The following is a 26,049-nucleotide window of genomic DNA, read 5'->3' as shown; positions in this document are numbered from 1 at the left end:
TCTGACATACTCAAACACTGCAGAGGGATCTGCCGACCTGAGTCAGGAGAGACCCGGAGAGGGGCACGGGCCACAAGAAAACGAGGCTCAGTGGTCTCAAACTTCCCCAGGCCCAAAACCCTAAAGAGAGACCCTGTCTCACCCTAGGAGCTTCCAAGGGTTTTTCTAAGTCACAAGCATCTCATCATAAGCTTACAATTTGGGGCCCAAGTAATAATGCTCATAGTCCCATCCCTCAAGGGCAAGAAACACAGGGTCATTCACAGGGAACAGCCTCCACCAAAAGCCCCTCCCCAAGTGCCAAGCCCCTGGCAGCCCTGGCCATTGATACCTGATGTAGAAACTGTCGCCAGGCAGGCCCTTGACCTTGGAGAACTCCTCGGGGCGGTACTGCACCTTCAGGCGGACACTGTCCTTGGGCTTTAGCATCTCCACGTAGACCTCCTCCACCGTCTTGCTGCGTACGTCCAGACCGCCGTACTACCCAGAGACGGGAGGCGGGGGTCAGAGGGCAGAAGCAGGGAGGCCTGGGCACCCATGAGGGGCCAGCAGTGGGATAAGGAGGAGATTCAGCATCCCCATCACTGGGCATCCATCTGCCCCACGTCCACAGAGGCTGAGGCCTCCGCCAAGTGCCTGCTCTGCCCTCTACTGCTCCCAGCAAAGACCCTGTTCTAGCCTCCCAGCCAGTAAGGCCCACTGGAAACATGGCACTTCCCCTTGCTAACGCTCCTTGCAGCGTTCAGCACCTACAACCTGCCTCCCCTATCCAACAGGAGACCCAGTGAAAGGGAGATGGCCCTCGACATCAGACTAGAGTCCAGGTCCTACTGCTGCCAGGCGCGGAGCATCTGCCCCTCCGATGCCAGTGCCCAGGCTGGGTCCTAATATGCCTGATATGCCTGCTTCCCTAACACTTACCCAGAGTGGGTCCGGGGAGCATTCAACACCCAAGGGGGATGCCAGCAGAGGCTGTGCTCCCCCGCCTCCCATGTCACCTGAGACGGCAGGAAGCCCGACACGTGGGCAGAGGGCAGCCTGGCTGCGGCTCAGCAGCTCAGAACTTACCTCAAGGATGAGGTCCCCGGGCACAAGGCCGTCGGCGCCCTTGGCAGGACTGTCGTCCTCCACCTCGGCCACAAACACCCCGTGCAGGTTCCCTCCACATAAGTGCACGCCAAGCTCCAATTGCGACTTCTTGATGAAGACGACTCGTGGCTCTGGGGTCTTCTTGGTGGCATCTCCCACCGTCCTTTCAGGAAGGAAAACGAAGCTCTTCAATTGTGCACAGGAAGGGAGGCAGGCGCGAAGAAAGATGAAACAGCGGTGACACCCTAACCATTTTCTGCTCCCCTCTCGGGTCTCATAAGGCCCCAGAACCAGGAGCCAGGAGCGAGGCGGACACAGACTCTGCTGCTAGTGGCTCGGTTCATAGGCAGGGCACTCAGACGAGGCAGAGGTGAGCACAGAGCCATGGCCACACAGCCACTCAGGGACAGAGTGGACCTCACAGCCGCTATTTCCAGCCCAGCTGTCCAGCACACGTCGTGGGTTGCATCTCACCCACCTGGATTGCACTTGTTTTCCTAACTTTGTTCTCCCGAGAAAGTCAGAGCCAGGGTAACCTCCAGGCCGCAACTCATTCGGCAAATGTTTACTGAACAGTGTCTATGGCCCAGAGGGTGCTGAACCAGAAGCCACCAAGGAACTCACAACACAGGGACGCTGAAAGGCTAGCAAATAAACTGAGCAAAGGCAACGGGGCAGCAATGGAGCCTGATGAGCGGGACCTCAGGGGAGGAGCCAGAGAGCGACAAAACTTCTCCTGCAGGCAAGTATAGCCAAGATTGCCGGGAGAAATATCAGTAACCTCAGATATGCAGATGACACCACCCTTATGGCAGAAAGTGAAGAGGAGCTAAAGAGCCTCTTGATGAAAGTGAAAGAGGAGAGTGAAAAGCTGGCTTAAAACTTAACATTCAGAAAACGAAGGTCATGGCATCCGGTCCCATCACCTCATGGCAAATAGATGGGGAAACAATGGAAATGGTGACAGATTATTTTCTTGGGCTCCAAAATCACTGCAGATGGTGACTGCAGCCATGAAATTAAGAGACACTTGCTCCTTGGAAGAAAAGCTATAACAAACTTAGACAGCATATTAAAAAGCAGAGACATCACCCTGCCAGCAAAGGGCCATCTAGTCAAAGCTATGGTTTCTCCAGTGGTCATGTATGGATGTGAGATCTGGACCATAAAGAAAGCTGAGCGCCAAAGAATTGATGCTTTTGAACTGTGGTGTTGGAGAAGACTCGAGAGTCCTCTGGACTGCAAGGAGATCAAACCACTCAATCCTAAAGGAAATCAGTCCTGAATATTCATTGGAGGACTGAGGCTGAAGCGGAAACTCCAATACTTGGGCCACCTGATGTGAAGAACTAACTCATTATAAAAGACCCTGATGCTGGGAAGACTGAAGGTAGGAGAAGGGGACGACAAAGGATCAGATGGTTGAATAGCATCACTGACTTGATAGACATGAGTTTGAGCAAGCTCCAGGAGTTGGTGATGGACAGGGAGGCCTGGCAGGCTGCAGTCCATGGGGTCGCAAAGAGTCAGACATGACTGAGCGACTAAACTGAAGTGCACCCAGTGAAGGGTCACAAGAAGAGCCCTGAAGATGCCCCACTCTCCAGCCTATGACTTCTGTGAAGAGTCCATTAACGCCATGCCAGAGAAAGGGCTCCATCCAGGATTGCAGGGACAGCCTCCCAACCCAGCCTGCATAGCCCTCTCCCCACCTCCCCTCCAGTTCCTGGGAGAACAGGGCCTCCTCCTGCCCACACTACTACTGGTCCCTCCTCCTGACTTCTCTCCATGCCCACCCTTTGCATGGCTAACCCCTGCTCGTCCTGAACACTGTGACTCAGCTCCCAGCCACGCTCCATCATGGCCCCTGGTCCCCCTCCCAGCACTTCAGCTGTGCTGCACACGCCTGTTCACTGATCTGCCACCCTCAAACCAGGAGCTCCTTGGGGGCAACACTGCTGTGGATGGCCAGAGCCCCAGCTTGGAAGGGTGAGGACTGTGGGATTCAGTGTCTGAGAACAAGTGAAGTGAGAAGAGGAGGAGAAAAACAAAAGAAGTGGAGCTAAGAATGAGTCAGTGGGAAAGCTAGAGAAAAAAGAGAGAGCAGGAGAGAGAGGGAAAAAGGACTGGCAGGCTCCCCACGCCAAATCCTGACAAGCTGGTGAGCCATCTGCAGTGTGGGGCAGCGCTGGGACCCACATCCCTCAGAGGATGTACACGGGCTGCAAAAATGACCGTCCTGGCCGCCCCGCTCAACCCAGGTGCACTGATGGAAGGCTCTTGGCAAGCAGTTACGGACCTGGAGCTGGGGGTGCTCTGCTTGGCTGGGGGTGTGCCAGGGCCCTCGTCCTGCTCCATCAGCGGGTCGATGACAGAGGGATGCTCTGGGGTGGTGGCACCGCTGCCCTGGAGAGTGGAGTGAATACCAGCGGGGTCCAGGTGGGAGCTGGGGACAGAGGACAGGAAGAATAAGGAGCGGCAGGCAGCTGCCCAGAGCCATCCCTCTATGGTGGTGCTGGGCTCTGGGATGTGAACAAAGACCAGGTCACACAGCTCTGTGATCTGAGTCCTGAGAAGAGCAAGCGCCTTGGCAGCTTGGACTCAGCTGTCCACCTGCATGATCTGCCTGTCCTCAACTTGAGGACAGACGGTGAGCCCGAGGACACATGAATCAGCTGCCCCCCTTTCCTGTGTCTGAGCATCTCAGCCCCTCCCTCTGCAGGCGCTGCAGCGCGGGGGCACTGGTGAGCCTGAGGACACATGAATTGGCTGCCCCCCTTTCCTGTGTCTGAGCATCTCGGCCCCTCCCTCCGCAGGTGCTGCAGCACGGGGGCACTTCTCTCTCTCTGCTCACTTGTCCTGCAACCTGCAGCACAAAGGCAGGTGTCCGGCGTCTGCCCATGGACAGGGGTCGGACCATTCTACGTGAGAATCCACCAGAGGCCTCAATGCCTGGCTACCACACACATGTGCCGGGGCTTCCTGCTTCACAGGGTGCCTGTCCATCTGTTTCCACACCCTATTTCAGGAGGGGAAGCCCTCCCTTGATATGTCTCTTCTTCAAAGCCCGAGGCTGCTCAATTCTCCCCTCACAGCAGCAGAATCCCCAAAGCTTGCAGCTGCACGTGGTTTCCTCGGAGCAAGCCACACACCTGCGGCCTCCACTTCTCCCGCAGCCCAGATGCCCCTCGGAGGCCCAGGACCTCACCTGGACCGGGAGTGGCTGCTGAGCTGGTGCATGTGCGGGTTGTACTGGGCCAGAATGGTGATAGTGTCACACTGCTGCCCGATGATGAGCCGGGCTTGCTGCTCTGTGGCGCTCCGCAGGTTGATGCCATTGAACTAGGAAACACCAAGAACGGGCTCAGCAAGGAGAGAGGACACGGAGAAAGTCCTGGGACTCAGAAAGGGACGAGGGGAGGGAGAGAAGGGTGGCTTCCCGCTCACCTCAAGTAACTGGTCCCCATACTCAAGGCCAGCCTGGTGAGCAATGCTCCCCCCGGTCACCTTGGAGACGTAGACGCCGCCCTTCTCCCCACTCACGATGGAGATGCCCAGTGGCTCGGAGCCCTTCTGCAGCTTCACATGGCGTGGCTCCTCCACGTAGGGCCTTGGAAGAGAGCCAATGGTTTTGGGGACTCAGACTCAAAGGGAAGGTCTGGGGAGGGTCTGAGGTCAGGCATGCATTCGCTATGCAGAGAGGGCCAGGGAACGCGGATACTCCTATGACGACACAGCTGGATGGGCACACGATGAAGTCCACCTTCACACAGGGTGATGCACAACCTCATGCAATACAAGCACGACCCCCAAGACGGACGCAGAGGCACCAGTCCCAAAGTCACAGAGTGGTCTGTGTGAACTATAAACACTGATATACGCAGGGAAAGGGCACGTAGGTTTCCACGACAGGAGAGGAATGGCCTCACGATGTGCAATTTACAAACCTCCAGTGGGGTCTCAGACGCCCTCGGAGGAAAAGAAGTGCCTTCTGGGATGATGTTTACCCCCAAAGGGACAATATGAAATATCAGTTTTTATATTTACCAGTACACAGGGTGATGTAAATTGATCATGAGATTAAGCTGCTGCACACCCGAGGCATTTAAATGGGACCGGGGAGGCTGGGAGCAAGGTGACACCATGCACTCGCTGGCCCCAGGCTGCCACCCACCGCCCTGTGGGTATGAGGGGCATGGGGCCTGGGGTGGGGCCCTCCTGCCGGGCCAACCTCAGACTCCTCAGCGAGGAGGACCTGGGCCTGGCAGCCGCAGGCAATCTCAGGAGGGATCTGTAGTGGCGGAGGCATCTGGAAGGTGCAAAGGGTTAGAAAGAAGAGAGGGGTGACTGGAGGGGAAGACAAGCACAGACGCCTGGAGCGTGACAGACAGACAGACGGACAGACAGCTGCACGACGCTGAGCCACCAGGACCGCACTGCACGCAGCCTGAACTCCAAGCAGAGCCACCGCCCAGGCCCCCCTCCTCCAGAGCACACGGGTGGGTGTGAATCCAAGTGTAGAAGGCTGGGAGGGCAGCGGGGAGCCCTTTTGGAGGTAATCCTTCTTTTTAACCTCCTGAATGATTTAAACTTTTATAATACGCAGAATTTTGTCAAAACAATAAAGCTTCTTCATAAAAGAGGTTTGTAAAGTATACTTAATATTACAAATAGCTTGAAACATAACGTTAAGGAGGAAATGTTTACATATATAAAATAAGATAAAACGCACTTACACTGTAAATGTAATACTTGTGTGTGTGCGCATGTACACGCACACCCACACACACACCCACCTCAAAAGGTTAAATAACAGCAATTAAATCTCTGGTTGATGATCAGTGGTCCCCAACCTTTTCAGCACCAGGGATCAATTTCATGGAAGACAATTTATCTAGGAACCGGGGTTGGAGAAGATGGTTTTGGAATGATTCAAATGCATTGCATTTATTGTGCACACTATTTCTTATCAACTGCCACCACCGATCTGACAGGAGGTACTGGTCTGAGACCCAGATGTTGGAGACTCCTGAATTATGCAACTTTTTTCCTTTCTAAATCCTCCTGAAACCATCTCCCCCAACCCTGGTCCATGGAAAAACTGTCTTCCATGAAATATATCCCCGGTGCTGAAGAGGCTGGGGACCGCTGATCGTCGGAGATTCAATTGCCGTTACTTCTTTCTACTTTTCCAGTTTACCCAGTTTTCAATAATGACAGTGTATTTTAGACTGAGGAAAAGAGGGACTATTTTTAATGAGTAATCCGCCCGTCAGCCAGGTCGCACACATGTTAAACTTGATGTCGTTTAAGCACCATGAAGGCAGGCGTCACTGACACACACAGGCTCACACACATCGGTTCTCTGTGCCCTGCAGAGGAAGCTGAGGCGATGTCCAACTGCATGTGACAAGGCCCCTTCTGATTCTAAGGAACCCACCTTACTGGGGGGAAGATCTTGTTCCCTCAAAGGCCTGAGCTGGGGTTCAGTAAAACCACACACCCACCCCCTACCCCTTCAGGGCCAGTGTGTGCTCCTGTCAGGTGAGGCTATCACGGACACAGCCGTACCCTCTGTGCCTGACTCCCCTGGGGGCCTCCTGGCAGTTACAGGCACATGCGGCTCCGCAGTTCACACTTGCTAGGCGTGCTGTCTCACAAGTTCAGACTGTCCAGCCAGCAGCATCGTTCCTATGGCTCATAGCCACAGGGGCCCTCGGCTTTTTGGACTGAAGTGGAAGAGAGTAGCTCTAGTCCTTGTAAGTAAAAGTGGTGGTCGTTCAGTTGTGTCTGACTCTTTATGGCCCTATGGACTGTAGCCCACAAGGCTCCTCTGTCCACGGTATTTCCCAGGCAAGAATACTGCAGTGTGTTGCCATTGTCTTCTCCAGGGGATCTTCCCGACCCAGGGATTGAACCTGTGTCTCCTGCACTGAAGGCAGATTCTTTACTATCTGAGCCACCAGGGGAGCTGCAGTCCTTGCAAGGAATTAAATAAAGGTAAGTCTGAGCTTAATCCTATCTCCCACTAGCATCCAGAGAGAACCCTTTAAATGGAAATCTGATCTGGTGAATCCCACTCTGAAGAACAACAGAAGCGGATGAGGAGCCCACAGAGTTTGTGCAGGGAGGGATGGCCATGAGGAGAGGCACGTCTGGAGGGACAGCTGCTTTTCAAAATGAACCAATAAATAGCCAAGCTGTACGTGTATGCCTCATACCTTTTTTTTTTCCTATGTGTGTTTTATCTCATAATAAGCGTGGGGGGCAGAGGTCAAGCAATGCAGCTATGTTCTGGGGTCAAAAAGCAAAGGATAAGAAGGAGCCTGATTCTAATTAGGGTAGGTTGATCACTAACCAAGTGAGCACAAACAGACTACTCCAACTTCCCCAACTTCAGTTTCCTCCCCTTAAATGGGGTCAATGATGACACTGCTGATCACGGGCTTACACGGGGATTTCACAGCTTACTATGTGGACAGTGCTAAAACAAGGGCCTGGGAGGCAGTGAATGGCATCACTCCATCACCATGTCAGGTCGACGCCAGCATCACTTGCTGGAGCCCCCCACCTCTGCCTGCGGGCACTCAGTGGAAGAGCTCACACTGCCTCCCTGGCCAGCCAGGTGCTCCCCTCCTCCTGCATCAGGAGCACCCAGGACTTCCTCATGATGTCCTGCGGCAAGACACCAACGAACGCAAGGCGACCCAAGCTGCAGTGGCCTCGCTGGAGGTCAACTCTGCGGGCCCTCCCCAACCCCCGGCACCCCCGAGGACTCAGCGCTGGCTGACTGCGGGGGTGCCCGTCCCCCGGGGCCTGCTCACCTGTCCTTCCTGCGCTCCCCAGGGGCAGCAGGGTTGACAGCAATCCTGGGCAACGTGGCGGCTGAGGTCTGGGGCTGGCTACAGGAGGACAGGCCTTCGACGCTGAGGGGAGACTGCGGGGGCGTGCTGCACTCCGAGTGCGACAGCGAGCCTGCGGGGTGGGCGGGTGCGGCCCAGACGGCCCAGACACACAGCCGTGAGCGCAGGTGCCTGAGGCCTGCCCTGCCAGCACTCACTGATGGCGGAGGTGGTGGGGGAGCTGTGAGCGGTGCCCAGAGCCCCCAACCTGAGGACAGAGGGGCCAGCAGGGGAGGGAAGCGCTGAGGGAGGCCTCACCTCTGTCAGACCCCACGACAGACCGCGGGTATCTTGGCGTCGATGGGATTTTAATGCGTTCTGCCTTGAACTGCAAATTGCTCGAAGACCCTATGGCTCCACAAGAAGACGAAAGTTTAGGCCTGCGACTGAACAGCGCCCCTCACTCCCTCCCCACCACCCTAGGTGTCAGGAGAGACATGTGGTTACACAGAAGTAAGCGGGCCCGGCCATTTGTCCCTGGGGGCACCTCAGCGTGGGACAGTCAGGGAAAGCAGACGCTCAGTCCCCAGCACGGGAATAATCTGTGCAGGGGGAGGCTGCCGCAGAACAGCATCAAGTCTGGCTCCAGCCCTGAGCAGACGGTAACCCAGGTGACAGAGGTCACTGTGGCCTTGTCTCCACAAGGCTGGAAGCAGGCCCACAAGAGTGTCCTTCTGGGGTGACTGTCAAGCTCGACCCGAGGTGGCATTCTCTGAGTGAACAGCAACACAACATCCCCCAGAATGACCTCAGGGTAGTGAGCAAGGCTGCTGGGCTAGAGATTACCGGAACGACATGGCCACCATGCGGAGCTGCAGGAAGGCCACAGGAAAGGGCTCTGGGGGCAGCATGGAGTCAGCCTCGGCCCCCAGTCAGGAGAGGGGCCACCAAGAGGTCTGAGCATGAGGGTGTGGATGCAAAGGAAGGCTGGTGCCCACTCTGGCGAGAAGGCTCCAGTAGCGCAGTTACCGAGGCGGGCGCTGGAGGGCAGGGAGTTGGACCCATGGGAGGCTCTCATGTCAGAGCAGTCGCTGCAGGCCCTGGGGCTCAGGTCCAGGCTGAGGCGGCCCTGGTGCTGGACACTGCGTGAGAAGCAGACAGGTGAGCAGCTCGGGAGGAAGACCAGGATGGGACCGAGTGACTGGCTTTCTGGAGGCCCTCTGCCAGCTCAGAGGAACCCAGAAGCCGCTCCCGGGCAGTTGAGGACAGCGACCACCCACAGCCTCATGCAGAGGGCCCTGCAAGCCCCGGGCCAGGACCAGGCTCAGTGGGACAGAGGGCTTTCTACAGGGACTGCAGAAGCCCTGAATCCTGCAGAAGGTGGGCAGGGCGAAGCTGGACGGCACTGAGGACAGAGTCCTGCGCCTCCCTCAGGAACGCCCGCCCAGGAGACTGGAGAGCAGAGGGCGGGGAGACGACACAGCCCAGGTCAGGGCTGGCCTGCGGGCAGCCCCAACAGTGACCTCCTCTAGCTGTGAGGCTCCACCTCGTCAGTGCTTGCAGCCTTCCAGTGGTCTTCACTGCACTCAGGATAAAACCCAAACTCTGCATCATGGCCACAGACCCTACAGGGTTTGAGCCTTCCTCCTGACTCACCGTCTCTTTCCCGGGCTCCCCTACTCTGTCCCTCGAGCCCATCACCTCTCTCTCAGACACCTGGGCTGTAGCACCCACGGCCCTCCTTCCCAGAGGCTCCTCCCCAAGTCCTGTGCTACTGGCCTTCTCTTGCCCCTCTGGTCACGGCAGCATCTCCCTGCATGGGGTCCTCCCCATGGCCCAGCTGAACTTCTCACAGCCTAATCTGTTGACATTTTAGGGTCTTCAAGGTCACTCAGCACCATCTGATCTGAGTAGCTCTGTTCTCTCTTTTTTTTTTTTTTACACCCGCCCCCCACCCCGCCTACTTGAACACAAATGGCATAGGAGAGGAAGTTTATCTGCTTAATTCTCCACTAAAACCCTCCAGAACTATTGCAGTCTGTGGCATGTAGTAGATGGTCAATTAAAATCTTAAAATCTGTCAAGTAACTGAAGCAATGCGTGACCTTGCGTCAATCTATTCAGTTTTAAGGCTCCATTCTCATCTATCAACCAAAGACAGTTAAGAGTAAGGTTGCTATAGCAATCAGGTGAGAGGATGCTTATAAACGTCCGAGCATACTGCCTGGCACTCAGTTATCAGCTGCCATTACCACCATCTTCCTATAAATACCTTTTCAAGCTCCATGTTGGTAAATGAAGAGAGCGACCTTAAAGTTTACTTCCCCTGGAGTCCCAGTGCTTCTCTACCAAGTCCCTTCCCCATACAGAGCCCCTCTATGTACATGGCTTTACACCAGGGTAGGCTGGGATGGCTGGGATACAGGGAGGCATGAGCGGCCTCACATACCTGGGGTGCAACCCGTGGGGGCCAACCTCTCTGGGGATGGGTGGAGAGCTGCAAGGGCCGACCCTGTGGCTGCGCACGGTGTAGATGGGGTTCCTCAGGACGGAGCTCACAGTGCTCGGGGCCATACTCCGGGGAACCGTGCCTGGAAACAGGTAGGGTAAGACACCTGCCCCGCAACACCCAGCTAGCCCCGGACCTATGCAAGCATCTGGCCCTTCTCCATCATAAAGCAGGAGAACTCTCTTCAATGCTGCCTATTTCCCAGACTGCCATGGTCAGAAAAGGCTCTGAAAAGCTAAAAGATGTCACTGATACAAAATGAAACACTCCAGGTAGGTCAGCAACTGCTACATCTTTTGGACTGCTCTGTTGAGGACATGCAGCAGCTCCCTGAAACGATCGTCTCCGCTCTCCCTGAGGCTGGGAGGCCTCGTGAGCCCATATCGACCCTCCTCCCCAGCCCTGCCCTGCCAGCTCACCCACAGATGCCCTGCTGGGGTAGAACGGAGGGTTGCTGTGCCGGCTGGAATGTCCAGGAGAGTAAGGGGACCACTCCTGGAGATCTGGGGAGAGCTCTCCACTGGCCGGGGTGCACTTCTGCTCCTGCAGAACCAAAGGCAAGAGGCAGTGGCTGGAAACAGGGAAACCCACGGGCATTGGCAAGCCATTTCTGTCCTCTACGACCTAGCTTCTCCCACTTGGACACATGCAGTGACACCTGGGAGAGTTCACAGTTCGTTACTCATTCATGTTGTCTTAACACATCTGGAAGAGCAGAACTTCCTTCAGAAATACTTGGGAAGAAAACCAGACAAAGAATCTGTTCTTCCAAAGAAACAGATTTTCTGTGTAGAAGGTGGAACACGTGTGTGCCTGGGGCACACGTCTGCAGCAGCTCCACGTGACTTGCCCAGCCACGTGAGGCTGTGTCTGCCGACAGAAGCACATGTTCGTTCTCCTGCTCACAGCCATGTCTCCCTCCAAAAATGGCCACAGCACCTGCAGAGCCTCACCCATCCTCCTGCCAGCTAACAGAGTCACGTGGGCTATACGGTCTCCCTAAGCTCTTCAAGGTAAGTCCCTACCACTGGGTTCCACTGTAAAAGTCAAAAGTTTCTTGCTAGATAAGCAAACCACAGCCCACACCCAATACGGTGCTCCTCTCCTGGCTTCATGTTACCACCACCATGCACGCCTCCGGGGACATTCCAGTCTCCTAAGGGAGTCTGTTTCCTGTTGGCATCTACCCGCTACCCCCACCCCCACCCCCAGGCAGGTGCTGAGAGCTAAAACAGAGGAGCCAGGGCTAAGCCTGAGCTGGGGGACGCCGGTACAAGCAAGCATGGGCCCCTTCATGGAGTGCTCACAGCCCACTGCCCCACCCTCCTCCAGCGGGCCCTAATCCCCCCTGGGTCAAGCACCACCTCCAGGAATTGAGCAGGGATCACGACTGGAGCGAGCTTGGGCCGAAAGATGGGCGCGGACTTGGGCCGGCGGCGCTTCTGCCCCAGCTCGTCCGCCTTCTGGGAGGTGAGGTCCTCGTCACAGGACTTCTTGGCTGGCAGGCAGGAGGGGTCCCTGTCCCCTTCGGGGCAGTAACTGGAAGCGATGCGGACCCTGGCTTTGCGAGGGGGCGAGGCGTGCATGGGGTCCCCAGGGTCCATGTCAGGGGGCAGGGCGCTAGGGGGGCTGGTGGACGGGGAGCTGCCCACCAGCGTGGCCTCTGACTCAGAACTGGTTTCCAGCTTGTGCTGGAACTTAATGGAGTCACCTCTCCTGGGAGGTTTTGGGGGCGTCAGAGGTCCCACCCTCTTGGAGGGCAGAGGGGAATGGGCAGGCCCAGAGCCTGGGAGCAAGTAGTCTATTTTGGGGGGCGTCTGGGGGCGTTTGAAAGTGTTTGGGTCAAAGATAGATTTTCTTTGCTTTGGCTTCCTGTAAACAGAGAGCTTCTCGGGCCCCGCCATGGAGCTGAGCACAGCCTTGGGCCAGGTCCCACCGCTGTGGGTGTTGTCAGGCTCTGCCTTGTCCAGGGGAGCCTCTGCCGCCCCACAGGGGCCCACCTCGGTCTCGAAGGGCAGCAGCGGCCGCCGGCTGCGCACGTCTGCCGGCCCGTAGCCACGCTCCCCCGAGGCATCTGAGCGGAAGGAGCTCAGGCTGCGCTCGGACGCGCTGGGACAAGCCTGGGGGGAGACGGAGAAGGGTCCCCCGGAGAACGGCTTGTGCAGGAAGGAGCTGCTGCCTCCGGGGGGACCCAGCTCCTTCCTGTCCTCCAGCCTGTCTGCGTAGAAGATGTCTGTCTGCGTGGAATTGTTGTGCTGCATCAAATTCCGTTTATTCTGAGCCTGGACCTCTGGGCCGTGGGCTCGGTAGCTCAGCATCTTATCAGAGTCCTTGATGTTTTCAAAGATATTCTGGCCGCTCCACGAGGCGCTCTGAGGGAACACCTAAGTAGGGGTTGCAAAGGAGTGAGGGAGAGAGCGGGTGAGACGGCAGGACCTGGAGCTGTCACCGAAAAACCCCCCTGGAGGTAAAGCCGTGGTAGGGAATGGGCCACACAGCCCAAAGTCGGACAGATGGATAGACGTGCAGGCGCACACCTCGCCCGTGGGTGAGGCCTGTTTACAGCCTGGCCGCTAGGAACCCACAAGAGAGACACAAAGTTCCCCGGCTTTGAGCGTTTTCTGAAATCATGTGCACTGTGTTCTGCCTAATTTTTTAAGCGATTAAACAAAATGTAAAAGCTTCATTATTAAAAGATATTTCTTATAGTATGCCAAGGCAATGGCATATTATTCAGCAATAAAAAGAAACAACCTATCAGGCCACGAGAAGACACTCAGGAGCCTTAAATGCATATTACAAAGTGAAAGAAGCCGATCTGAAAATGCTACAGAGTCCAGCTATATGACGTTTTGGAAAGCACAAAACTACAAAGATAGTAAAAAGATCAGAGGCTGCCAAGAGTTACGGGGAGGAGGGGATGGATAGGTGAAGCCCAGAGGATCTTTAGAGCAGTAAAATTATTCTCTACGGTAGTGTGCTGGTGGATACATGTCCTTATACGCTTGTCCCAACCCACAGAATGTACTCCAAAAGTGAATCCTCATGTCAACTTCAGTCAATACTAATGTATGAATACTGGCTCATCAGTGGCAACAAATGGACCCCCACTGACACAAAATGAACAGGAGAGATAGTGGATAATACGAGAACTCTCTGTACTAACATAACTTTTCTATAAACCCAAAACTGCTCCCCTAAAGGTCTCTTAATTTTTATCTAATACTTTAAAATATCTCCTAATGAAGTAGATGAGCCTATTTCCAACCTTCTTAAGAAAAGTTGACAGGAAAGCACAACGAATGCCCTTAAATCCACTCAGATTCAACAATATTCTGCCAAATTGTCTATACCTATTTACCCTGCAGAACATTTGCCAATAAGTTACAAATATTATGACATTTCACCCCAGCAGCTTCAACATGCCTTTCCCTCAAATAAAGCCATTCTCCCGTATAATCTCAACACCATTATCATACCCAGGAAAAGTAAAAATTTCCTAAGATCATCTAATTATCTAGTCCAGATCCAAACATCCTTCATAGCTGGGTTGTTTGTCCGTTTTGGGTTTTTAAACCAAGATCCAGTCAGGGTTAGTGCACACCCTAGACTAAGAAATCAAGACTGTTACCCCAAGGATCCCAGTGATGTGGAGAAGCAGCTCGGGAACATGGAGCTGAGGCTCTGCCCACCACACAGACGGCGAGAGCAGAGTCAGGGCAGGGTGGGGCACTTACCTTCAGGAGGGACAGGGTCAGGGAGTCCTGGCAGCTCCGCAGCAGAGACTCACACTCATTCAGAGACTTGTTGTCCAGTGCAATGCCATTGATCTAGGGCCAACAAACAGCCCGTCAGGCTCACGCCAGGCCAGGGGTTCTGCCCAGCTGCTGACCCATGCTGGACAGTGGGCCTGGTTATGTAAGGTGCCCATGTCTGGAGCTGGCAAAGGAGAGAAAGCCCCTCGCCAGTAAGGCCTCGAAGTCCAGTCATGGGGCTTCTGAAGCAAATGAGATACACAGCCTTAAGAGCACTCTGGGGACGGGACTTGTCTGGCTGGGACCAGAATACCAGGGATCCCAGGGAGCATCCCACCCCTGCTGCTTCCTGCTGCGTGATGCTGGACCACGGCTCAGAACTCCTTCACACGCAAAGAGGAAGAAAAACGTGTTTGAGCCCCCGGAGTGGGAGGAGACTGAAAATGAGGTCCCGGTGTGGGAGGCCACAGAGGAGCCACGCGACACCAAGCAGCATCACAGAGACTCCCACAGCCCCACGTGCCCGAGTCTCTGCCCACGCCCCCCTCAGACTCGCTCCAGTCCTTTCCAAAGCGTACACGCAGTAGACGACCGGTGATACTGGAGTGGTGCTCTTGATGGAGCACCACTCGGCATCACGGACCACGCCATCAGCACAGCCGACCACGTGACAGAGCTCACAGCATAAAGCCAAGTGAGAAGGGCCATCTCAGATGGGCACACACTCTAAATCTACTTACGCAATATCCTCCAAATGACAGAATGATGGAGCTGGAGAACAAATTAGTTGCCAGAGTTATGACAGGGGGTGGGGGGCGGAACATGCTGAGGACTGTGGAGGTTAATATAAAGGGTAATTCATTGTGAAGTATGACGGAAATCAAACCAATATTGTAAAGCAATCACCAATCAATTAAAAGTAAATAGAATTATTTAAAAAAAAAATAAATGTTAACATGAGGGAGATCTTTGCAGTATTGGACAGTTCTGTATCTTGATTTTTTTTCTTAATCTAAAATGTGATAAAACAACAGAAATCTATACATAGACACTGTGCCCGCACCGACTGTCTGGTTTTGATGCCACAGTTACATAAGATGTAGCCAACTGACATAACCAGACGATGGGTATACAGGACCTTCCTGTATTATCTTTGCAACTTTTTAAATACTACTTAACATCATAACTGAGCTATCTCGGCAATTGTTTGAAAATCAAAACTTAAAAATATATATTCAGAGTGATTATCTTGGAGTGGTAGATTAATTTTTTGGTTTTTATCTTGGAAGGGTAGATTAATTTGGTTGGTTTTGTTTTTCTTTATAACTTTCCTACATCTTAAAATTTTTCACAACGGCCATATTGCTTTTAAACTCTAGCTTGCCCCCATATCTGAAAAACCGCTGGCAAAGACGTGACATAACAAGCCACCCCAAACACTGCAGATGAGACTGGAAAGGCCACAGCTTCCTTGGAGCACACGGAGAAAGGTCGCCACGTCACAGGATAAATGCTTACAGCCTCTGATCCACCAATTCCACACCCCACCCCCGGAACTATACCCCATGGGAATACACAGCAGTGGCCACACAGCACTGCTATAGAAGCAAAAATGTCCTGACCGTGCATCAGGGGACTGGCTCAACAGCCACTACGGAGCATGCAGTTTATTGAAACGACCAGATTTAAAGACGTAAATCTGGAAGAACCTCAAGGCATGCTGTTAAAAATAAAAAGCAAGGTTAGCAGTAGCACAGTATATTAGGACCCCATCTGAAGTTTAAAAAAAAAAAAGTGGGAGCTTAAACTGTAAGATAATAAACATTTGTTGCTTCAAAAAAAATAAAGTGGGAGATACAAGTTTTGGAGAGAAAAACACAAGGAGTTGTTAAAAGTGGTTGCCACCAGGGTGGGAACTGGGAGACAGGGAGTCTAGAACTGGGAAAAAGAGTTCCCAAGACTTACGGCCACGATCCTGTCTCCCACGGCAAGGGACCCCTCCTTGGCAGCTGGGCTTCCAGGCACCACGGCGGCAGCATACACTCCATTCTCGAGACTGATGCCACTGTCTGCAAACCACAGAGGCCCAGAGTCAACCCCCACCAGGGTCAAACAGCCCTCTGGCTATCTCCCCTCATCTTTGCGAGATCAACTTATAAAAGGGATGTTGGCAGACTATGAACTATCCATCTCAGCACCCCACCCAGGTCAGACCATCCAGGGGCCTGATCATGTCTGGTCTAGTGAATCAGTCAGTCACAGCAAGACGCAAGACCCAGATGGTCCCCCGGCGGGAAGCACACACACTGCAATACCTTGTTCTGGGAGTAAGGTACGCTTGAAAACACTCGCACCCTCTCTACACAAGAAAGGGTACCCTATCCATCTCCACGGCCCCTACCTTTATGCCCGCTCAGGTTGATGTGCAGTGGTGTGACCACCTTCCCACCCAGGGACTTCCTCCGACGCACAACCATGTTGATGGCCCCCTCCCCATTGAGAAGTGCCTTGATGGCCTGCTTCTTGTCCTTGTTGATGAGGTCCACGTCGTTGATTCTCAGCAGCCAGTCATTGACCCTGAGGAGGGGCACAGCCAGGTCACTGCCTGAGAAAGCCTTGGGACCAGGGGAATGCCTGTTGCTCCTACTCGGGAGCAGAACACCAGAAAGCAGGTACCCCACAAACACATTCAAAAAGATTTCCTCTTCCGAGAGGGTAGAGTAGTTAACCTTGTAGATGTTGCAGCCTGGGTTCAAATCCACGTGCTGAAACTTACTGGCAGTGTGACATAGCCCCTTTGGGCCTCAGGGTTCTCATTCGTAAAATGGAGGCAACAAGCACCTACCTCATGGAATTGCAAAGGTTAATGAAAAGTGACTGAACTTATAAAAAGTAATTGAACTTGGCAGTTAACAAGCACTATGTAGGTGCTAATTATTATTATTGCTATGTCATGGGATGAGCAAGCAATGCATATTCTAGACTCACACACACACCACTTGAGACCCCTTTAACACACAGAAGTAAAAGGAGAAAGATCAGATTCAGAGGCAATTTGGAGTCGGTGTGTCCTTTAAGAACAGGGTTAACAGTTGAACCTGCAAGCTTCAGGTTGCTTCTAAGAGCCCCTCAGATCCTAGGATGCGTTCATTTAAATGCCAGCTGGTGGTCTCCCTGGTGGCTCAATGGCAAAGAACCCACTTGTCAATGCAGGAGACAAAATGTTTGATCCCTGATCCATGAAGGTCCCACAGGCCGTGCAATTACCAAGCCTGCGAGCCACAGCTATGGAGCCTGTGCTCTAGAGCCTGGAACTACCACTACGGAGCCCGTGTGCCCTACAGCCTGTGCCCTGCAACAAGAGAAGCCGCTGCAGTGAGATGCCTCCACACCACAAGCAGAGAGCACCCCCTGCTCGCTGCAACTAGAAAAAGTCTGTGCGGCGAGGAAGACCCAGCACAGTCAAAATTAATTTTCTTAAAAAAAGAAATATCTTACCAATGTCACCTGGCTCTCCTCCAGGTCCTCTGCATTAGGTCAAAGGGAAACGTCCCCCTCCCCTCCAGAGCCGGGGTCCTGATGCTTACCGTAAGCGGCCATCAGCGATGCTTCCTTTGTCCACCTTAGTGACAAATATGCCACAGTCCCCCGGCAAACAAGGCTCGTTCACACCTTCTGCCATATCGAACCCAAGTGCTTTCAAGTCGATATCCTCCTGCCAAGAACAGCAGCAACAGCTCACTTTAAGCAGGGATGAGAAACACTTGGCACTTACACCTCTGGCCACTCACTCCAATGTGGGGGTTGTCCCTTCACTCTGACAGGGCACTTGGTCCCCAGGATGAAAGCTCTGAGCGGCTGTGATCCACCCCTCTCTGCCACTGCAGACACACAGCCCCCTCATGCTCTGCTCTCCATGCACTGCCAACATCTGCCAGGGGACACAGGAGGCCAAGCTGCGGATGCCACCTGGCTCGGACAAGTGCTGGCAAAGGATGCATCTGCGCCCCGGGAGGGAAAGCTGACCTCCCAACTAGCAGCCATGAAGCTGGAGGGCACTGCGAGAGGGCTGGCCCGCCTCTCACTTCCGTCCCAAGCCTGCGTGTTGAGGAGAGCTGGGGAGAAAAAGACCTGCGGGCAGTTTACCGTCTCCCTTTCAAACTCCACAACTTCTGTTTCCCACTCCATAGAGTCTGTGTCGATGGCCGAGTCGTGCGAGCTGTGGGCCATCAGCTGCCGGAACCGGGCCTCCTTTTCCAACTGGGATTCCATCTGCTCCCTGCAGACGAAGAGAGAGTCATGGCAACGGCCCTCTGGGAGGCAGAGTATCCCAGCCGAGTCCACTGGGAAACGAGGTGGACCATGCCCATCTCCCTCACACTACGCACCAGCTTCCTAATAAATCCGAGGGTCAGGTCAAGGCTTCCTGAATCAGTGGGTTTTCATAGTTTTTAAGTCTCAGAAATTTGCCCCAAATTTATCTAGGTAGGGGTTTAATGCAATTCTGATAGAAATACCATAAGACTTTCTGTAGCCATGAGTATTCTAAAATGTATATGGAAAGGCAAGGAATTAGAATGACTAAACCGATTTTTAAAATGAAGAATAAAATGGGAGGGGTCATTCTACTTGATTTTAAGACTTATACAACTTCAGAAATCAAGGCTGCATGGAATTGCCAGGAAGACAGAGACATGGATCAATGGAACAGAATAGAAGACCCAGAATCAGCTCCACAAAGTACAAAAGATACAGAAGTCGTTCCATAAAGAAAGCACCGTCTTCAACGAATGATGCTGGAGCAAGTGGACATCATGGCAACAGACTCGCAACCTAAAGCCCATACCTTATGTAAAGATTAACTCACGATCTATCATAGATTTAAATGTAAAACTATGAAACTTCTAGAAGGAAAAGTATAGGAGAAAATCTTTGAGATCTAAAATAGATTAAGTGTTTTCCAGACATAACATAACCCATTAAAGTCTTTAAAAAATCAATACATTGGATTTTATCAAAATAAAAAGCTTTAGCTCTCAGAAAGACTCAGAGACCTTGTAATCTTCCCCAGCAACACCCTTCTTCCTAACGCCTGGGCCCAGATGACCTTTCGACTTCATCATCACTGCCCTGACACACTCGTGCTGCACGTTCACCGCACGTGGCTCAGCTCTCGCCCACTGTGCAAGTGTGCTGCTTCTGCAGACGGGGGGCTTCCTGGGCAGCAGCACCAAGTCCCTTGCCTGCACCCCACCAGTTAAGAGAACTTAGCACCGAGAAGGCGCAAATACGAATGTGCTGAACAAACAAACAGATGGAACCTGACATTTCTCAAAAGTTCCAGGCAACTCTGGCTCAATTACTGTACAAAACCTCTTCCCATGCTCAAGCACCCCAGGGCTCCAGGCTTTGCTCTAATTTGATTCTACCGCTTGCTAGATCCAAACTGGGTCCCTGGAGAGCCTGCCTTTTTGCCTCTTAACCTCTGGGATTTTCTTAGAGTGCTTAAGTCCCAGGGCTTCTGGGTTTTCATTGAGCAAATGAAGTTGTTTGTCTCATGTTAAGAGATGCTGTTGAACAGGGAGGAAGGGGAAGCAGTCACCCCCACTTCTGGAAGGCTTCGCTTGAGTGTGCGAGGCTTGCACACTCACTAGCTTCTCACCACCCTATCAGGTTGGGAGGTCTCACGAACAGACAGAGAGCCACTGCTTCTCAACTACAGAGTCTGGTTCCTGTTCTGAACTGCAGTGATGGCTATTGGGATCTGCCAGTTTCTCTTTTTCAGCTTGGATCTTTAATTTTCTATTCACTGGGAGGGGCTACCAAGTCTGAAGTGACGTCCCCGGAGCAGCGCTGCAATCAAGTGTCTGAGGCCCCACACAGCACAGTCAGAGTAGACTGGAGTGGTAGTAACAACCACCTTCAAACGCTGCTTCACAACCTGTCATCTTTCTGGCCCATCGCATACTGGTCTCTCAGATGGCCCTGCCTTGGGTCCACCTCCATGTACTGCGAGCCCCACAGGGACCGATGGCTTGTGCCTCCCCCAGGGCCTGGTCCACAAAGAACAGGTACCTTGCAAATCCTTGCTGAGTTGGCGAATGAACGAGGGAGACGGGGAATGAATGGACAACACGCGCTTGCCTGACCCCCAGCGGACTGCCTGGGGCAGGGGCCTTCCTTCTGATGCCCCTGTGCACACGGTACCTGTCCACCTCCACAGGCTCACCAAAGGGCCGCTGCCACTTCTGTGCTGGTCTGAGGATTTCTAATTAACTCTCAACGTAGAGGCAACACTGGGACACATTTTATGGATTGTCCAAGTAAGGGGACCGGCGGCCAGACCTGCCCATGGGGCTGCTGTGCTCTGGTGGGAGGGGGCCCTGTGCTCCCCGGGTGCCAGCTCATCCCAGGAGCGCCCACCCCGGCATACTTGAGCTCCTTCAGCTCCCGGCTGACATCGTTCTTCTGTTTGCGAGTGTCGTCCAGGCTGCGCAGGGCCTCAGCCAGCTCACTCACTGCCCGGTCCCGCTCCCGCCTCAGGTTGTCACAGAGCGTCCTGACAGAGGGGGCAAAGGGCAAGGTCACTGTGAGGGGCAGGGGTGGAGGACTCATGGCCTGCAGTGACGCTTGCAGCCCATGCTCCTAAACACCCCGGATGCCTGCCTCGGCCCCAAATGCATGAGAGGAGTGCTTGAGAGTCTGGAGACAAGACCTCCCAGGCCAATCCCACACAGGGACAGAGGGGACACCTTGGACCTGGCAGAGGGGACACCCCCATGGTTACCAGGCAACAAGCATCTCATTCTGCAGTCCAGAGTTCATCCCACAATTTCACCCTCAGTATACCTGGGGTCAAACACCATGCTCCCGCGCTCCCAGCCTATCTGGCAAGCCCCAGTGCTCCAGCACCGACCACATGCTTCATGCAGGTTTTTCTAGAGTTGCCCTCCACCCCTCAACTAGATGGAGCCCCCCATTTGGACAGAAATCATGTCTTACGCATCTCTGCAGCCCTGAGCCCTGTGCAGATAGGCTTAAAAAGTCTCTACTAACAAATGTGTGGCCTCTGGGATCCCAGGATCAGCTTGGTCAGTCAGACAGGAGGTGGGGACAGGTGACCCAGCAGCAGGGGAGTCTGCGCTCTGTGCCACCTGCAGAACTGCATCCTGCCACCGGACGGACCCTGAACGGGCAGGTCCCTTCCTCTCAATGGCCCCAAGTCCCCTCCAACCCTGAACCTTCATCTCCCGATCAGCCCAGAGTACATCTGTCTCTCCAAATGGCCACAAGTTACAAAAAGTCTCAGTGACCAGGTTCTCAGCCATCACCAGCAACACCACGCCACTAGGGCCTCTCCTGGCTTTACTCCAGGCCAAGCTCCAAGTCTACACTCAAGGGCTCCCCTCCAGCGGTCCTCACCACCTGCCCTCAGGAGCCCTGTCAGCCGTTTCTCCTACTGACTCTGGAAGTGTACACCCCACTCAGCCCTGAGTTCACCAACCACCTTTATTCATGATGGTCCCTCGGGCTGCAGGACCCATCACCTTCCTCCATTTAGAAAAAATGCCACTCAAGCTTAAGTTCTGGCTCGAATGCCACGCTTCCTGGGGAGACCTCCCTACCTGCCCCCCAGTTCCCTGCACACCCCCACGGGTTTACTGTTCATGCATCTCCCTCCCAGCATTGCCCTGTCCCATGACGTTGCTCGGCCCCCTCACAGGCATCACACATGCCCAGGAGCCTCAAAGGCTATTTCTCTCCCAGGGTCTCCTTAAAGCTCAAGGGACATTGGTTGTCAGCAACCAATGAATACTAGCTGTAAGAATGCAGTTCTGTGATACAAATGAATTTACTTACCAAATAGAAAGAGAGAGAAACTTAGAGTTACAGAATGAACCTCTGGTTGCCGGGTGGGGAGGGGAAGGATGAGCGGAAGGGAAAGCTAGGGAGTTTGGGATGGACACGTACACAGTGCCATATTTAAAGCGGATAACCATCAAGGACCTACTGCATAGCACAGGGAACTGTGCTCAATGAGATGAGCCAGCCTGGATGGGAGGGGAGTTTGGGGGAGAGTGGATACATGTGTATGTGCGGCTGAGTTCCTTTGCTGTTCATCTGAAACTATCACAACATTGTTTGTTAAGCAGCTATACCCAATACAAAATACAAAGTTTTTTTTTTAAAAAAAGAATGCATTTCTGAAATGTCAGTTGCACCAGAAGCCCCCTAAGCCTGGCCTTGTGCCACTTCACGAGGGTCTATGCTCTGGACACAGCATGCACTTGGACATCTAGGGTGAAGGCAAACAGGAAGTTGAGATGCAATGGAAAATTCCAAATTTTCACTATGAGGCGAGACTGGGGCATCACCTAGAGTGAGAAGGACTCGGGTCACTCCCACCAGACCTGGAAGTAAGTGGTAAAGACTCTGACCCTCCCACAGACCCACTGCGTCGTGGGGAGACCCGAGCCCTGTGGGGGCCCCAGCGCCCATACCGGATGCTGTCCCGCTCAGCCACGATCTTGTCCCGCTCCTGGAATGCCCAGTCCCGCCGGCACTTGGCCACATCCGCCTCTTGGAGGGCTTCCTTCAGCTCCTGGCACAGAGCCTTGCACTGCTTTCGAAGGATTTCAGCCTCCTTGTTGGCTCTCCCGGCGTCCATCGTCACTGTGTCTTTGATCTGCAGGGGGACAACGAGCGAGCAGAGGGGGAGGTTACTGGGCCTTCTGGTCCAGAAGTGCCCTCCGACTGGTGCAGGAGCTGGGGCTGCACTCTCAGGAGCTGGATGGAGGGAAGTGCTGGGATCCCAGCCAGAGCCCATTCCGACACACCCCAAACCGTGACGACACGCTCCACAGCCATGCTCAGACCCCTAGCGATGCTGTACTAGTGTTCACTCAAACACTCTCAGCCCCTCAAAGAGCCAGGACTGGAAGCCCGGCCCCTCCTCTGTCCTGGTCTCAGAGGCCCAGGTGAAATGACCCCCAGAGGGCTCCTCCTAAACCCCACCTGTCACTTCCGGGATGTGTGTCTTGCAGAGAGCCCTCTGCATCTCTCTAGACAGTGCTTGTGGCAAATCGTGACACGAGGCCCCACTGCAGTGAAGGGCGCAGCACGGCGCTTCCCCACCCGCTGCGTCTACAGCACAGCTGTAACGCTCTGGCACACAGAGTCATTGCTAAGTCTGGAAATCCACTGACTGCTATGTTTGCTGGGGAAGTCCTAGGTGTCTCAGTTCCTTTAAAAAGCTGAAATCTAAAGGATCTGCTTCTAGACCTGTTTCCAAAGCACGACATGTTCCGTTAAAATTTCAAATCAAACTCTTTGAAGCATTCATACAGAAAGCTCCCTCTGTGCTTCTACAATCCTCAGAAAACAAGAAGAACATAAGAGACGACGAAGTGAGTGCCTACTGCTAGAGTAACTCCTACTCCAGCTCAAACGCTTTCTGAAGAAGTGAAATACACACAAGGCGAGAATGCTCCTCTGGGTCATCGTCCACCTCCCCCAGTGCCTCCCCTCCTATCCCTCTGCTCCTTCCTCACTTCACGCAGTACCTCCCCCCTCATACCATGCTCCCCAACTTTCTACCAAATTCAATCCCCCAAGCAGGACTGGACATCAGAGATGCAGCTGCGTTCAAGGAGCAGGAGAAAGCACCGCCAGTCCAAGTGGCCAAGCCTGCCTCTCAAGGGGACAGTGGCTCTGTCAGAGGGGCCTGTCTTAGGAAGAGACCCAGTCTCCGGAAGGACCTCTGTGAAAGGCAGCAGCGCCCCACGGCTTCCCTGGGGAAGCAACCAGTTTCCACGTCCTCCTGAAGCCGGCAAGCGTTCACGAAACCTGGCAGCCCATGGCCGGAGGTTGGACGCCAGCCCGAGTGAAGGAAGTCCCTGGATGTGCCCTCTCTCGGAGGTGGGAAGCAAGGGAGAGAGGTGGCAGAGCTGACCGGGTGTCCAGAGAGAGGCAAAAACCCTGACAGGCCCCCCACCTGCCCTTTCTTTGCACAACCCACTCTGGAGAAGACAGTAGGGTGGGTGGGAGGCAATGAAAGAGAAAAGAGGGTAAATAAACTGGAGGTACAGAGAGGAGGTGGGGAGCATAGGAAGGCACACGTGTCAGAAGGAAAAAGAACCACCAGCCCTGTTGAGCAGAACAAAAACAGTTCTGAGACCTGGGCCCTGGCCTGGCTCAAGGTCCATCTCAGGTGACCCCGCAAGAAGTGGCTGCTGGAGAGGGGTGGGAGCAATCCTTAGGGGCCTCGTAGGCCATGGGAAGATAAGACCCTCCACGTCCATACCTCAGAGCCAAGACAGCCCAGGCCACAGACTTAGCCTCTTCTGTCCAGACGGGGAGCGGTCTTGTCCCGGAAGCCAGACAGATTCCAGAGGGAGCCGATGGGTTCAGCTGTGGAAGCTACAGGGGTGGGGCCTGGGCTGTCCTCACCTACTGACTGGGATGGGTGCCCAGAAAAGATTCCTGTCTCAGCGGACAGGCAGACCTCATGTGTGGCCAGTGCCCCCTGTGGAGGTTCAGGGCTCCAACTGGAGGCGCACGTGAGCCCTGGCAGAGTGGGCGACACGGGCCACCAGACCGAGCATTGCGGGGCAGCCAGGGGTCTTCCTCCGCCCCTGTGCTTCTGCATTCCTGCCAAGAGCACAACTGACCTCTATCATCTCAGCCAGGTGGCTGCTCGCCTATCACAGCCTCACCTTCAACGGCTTTAACACACTGTCCTTGACGTTGTAGTTCAGGGACTGACTCAGGCATTTCTGATGTTTTCACTCTTCATCATTTTGTTTTCCTTATTTGGTATTAACATTTTCCCCAACAATTAAGCTCTCATACCAGAATATGAAAATGAGGTTGATGTTTTCTCCAGGGCAGTCACCAAGCCCCAACATATTATATTTGCTTAGTAAGAATCTCTTCAATTACCTAGAATAATAGTCCAATTCAGAGTCACACAGTACATTGGTAGATAGATGTCAGGAGCCGTGGGTGGGGGTGGCGGAGGGATGGGGAGTTAGTGTCTAATTGGGACAAAGTTTCAGCTTAGAAAGGTGAAAATTCGAGAGATGGATGATGGTAAGAGCTACATGACAATGTGAATCAACTTAGTACCACTGAACTGTGCAGTCCAATACCATTAAAATAGTTTGTTTTATATTATGTGACTTCTACAGCAATTAAAAAAAAAAGAATCTCTTCATTATGGTCTTTTAAAAATTTCATCAAAGAAAAAATATTCCTTTTCACGACGGCTTTCACCTTGATGATGTGGAGAAGTCTCACTCCCTCTGCATGAAACTATCGTTATTTGGCCCATTTTTGCCTATAAAAACAATTTCATAGGATGCACCCTAATCCTAACAGGGTGGTAAAGTTCAGATGGGCATAAAAATAACCCTGATAATAAAGACTTAAATCATTCCTACTTTACGCAGATACTATTCGAAGTGTGTTTTCAATGTTAATTCAGCTGATGGTTGCAATCACCCTGTGAAGCGGATGCTGTCATCGTTTCCAGTTTGTAGATGAAGCAACTGAGAGGCCCAGAGCTCTGAGAGAGGTAAGAGGTCACGTGGTTGAGGAGGTCTGCCCTCCAAGCACTGCCCCCAGCACTGCCAGGGCCTGAGGCAGCATCACTGTCCAGAGAGAGGCTCCCCACGCCCTGGCCACCCCTCGGGTATCAGCCCTGGCCACCCCTCGGGTATCAGCCCTGCCTCAGGCTCAGTCCAGGGGGCTCTGGCTGCAACAATCCATGCACACACTCTCTCTGCCCAAACTGCCCGACCTTTAACACCTTCTTTTCACTTTTCACAGGCCAGTTTTCAAGCCTTTATTCTAA

At 53.6% G+C, this 26,049-nt stretch overlaps 1 protein-coding gene across 5 annotated transcripts in view; it reads right to left on the bottom strand.

Annotated features, from left to right (window-relative positions):
* Nucleotides 1–26,049, bottom strand: part of DLG5 (discs large MAGUK scaffold protein 5) — a 119,364-nt gene that overhangs the window by 12,225 nt on the left and 81,090 nt on the right. For 2 of the 5 annotated variants that reach the window (XM_018042256.1, XM_018042258.1), the window contains 18 exons: nt 22,697–22,881; nt 20,629–20,754; nt 18,342–18,474; nt 17,783–17,910; nt 16,597–16,772; nt 16,161–16,264; nt 14,178–14,270; nt 11,805–12,824; nt 10,860–10,983; nt 10,381–10,522; nt 8,961–9,073; nt 8,250–8,345; nt 7,914–8,064; nt 4,537–4,699; nt 4,298–4,431; nt 3,389–3,535; nt 1,069–1,252; nt 332–480 (listed from right to left, as the gene is read on the bottom strand). In XM_018042256.1, coding sequence (XP_017897745.1) covers nt 332–480; nt 1,069–1,252; nt 3,389–3,535; nt 4,298–4,431; nt 4,537–4,699; nt 7,914–8,064; nt 8,250–8,345; nt 8,961–9,073; nt 10,381–10,522; nt 10,860–10,983; nt 11,805–12,824; nt 14,178–14,270; nt 16,161–16,264; nt 16,597–16,772; nt 17,783–17,910; nt 18,342–18,474; nt 20,629–20,754; nt 22,697–22,881 — 3,368 coding nt within the window. The remainder of the gene's footprint in view (nt 1–331; nt 481–1,068; nt 1,253–3,388; nt 3,536–4,297; nt 4,432–4,536; nt 4,700–7,913; nt 8,065–8,249; nt 8,346–8,960; nt 9,074–10,380; nt 10,523–10,859; nt 10,984–11,804; nt 12,825–14,177; nt 14,271–16,160; nt 16,265–16,596; nt 16,773–17,782; nt 17,911–18,341; nt 18,475–20,628; nt 20,755–22,696; nt 22,882–26,049) is intronic. The other 3 variants (XM_018042257.1, XM_018042259.1, XM_018042260.1) reach the window with 2 other exon arrangements.

This window comes from Capra hircus, chromosome 28 (genome assembly GCF_001704415.2).
Source record: "Capra hircus breed San Clemente chromosome 28, ASM170441v1, whole genome shotgun sequence".
Taxonomy (NCBI): Eukaryota; Metazoa; Chordata; class Mammalia; order Artiodactyla; family Bovidae; genus Capra; species Capra hircus.
This window is presented reverse-complemented; position numbering and strand designations above follow the sequence as displayed.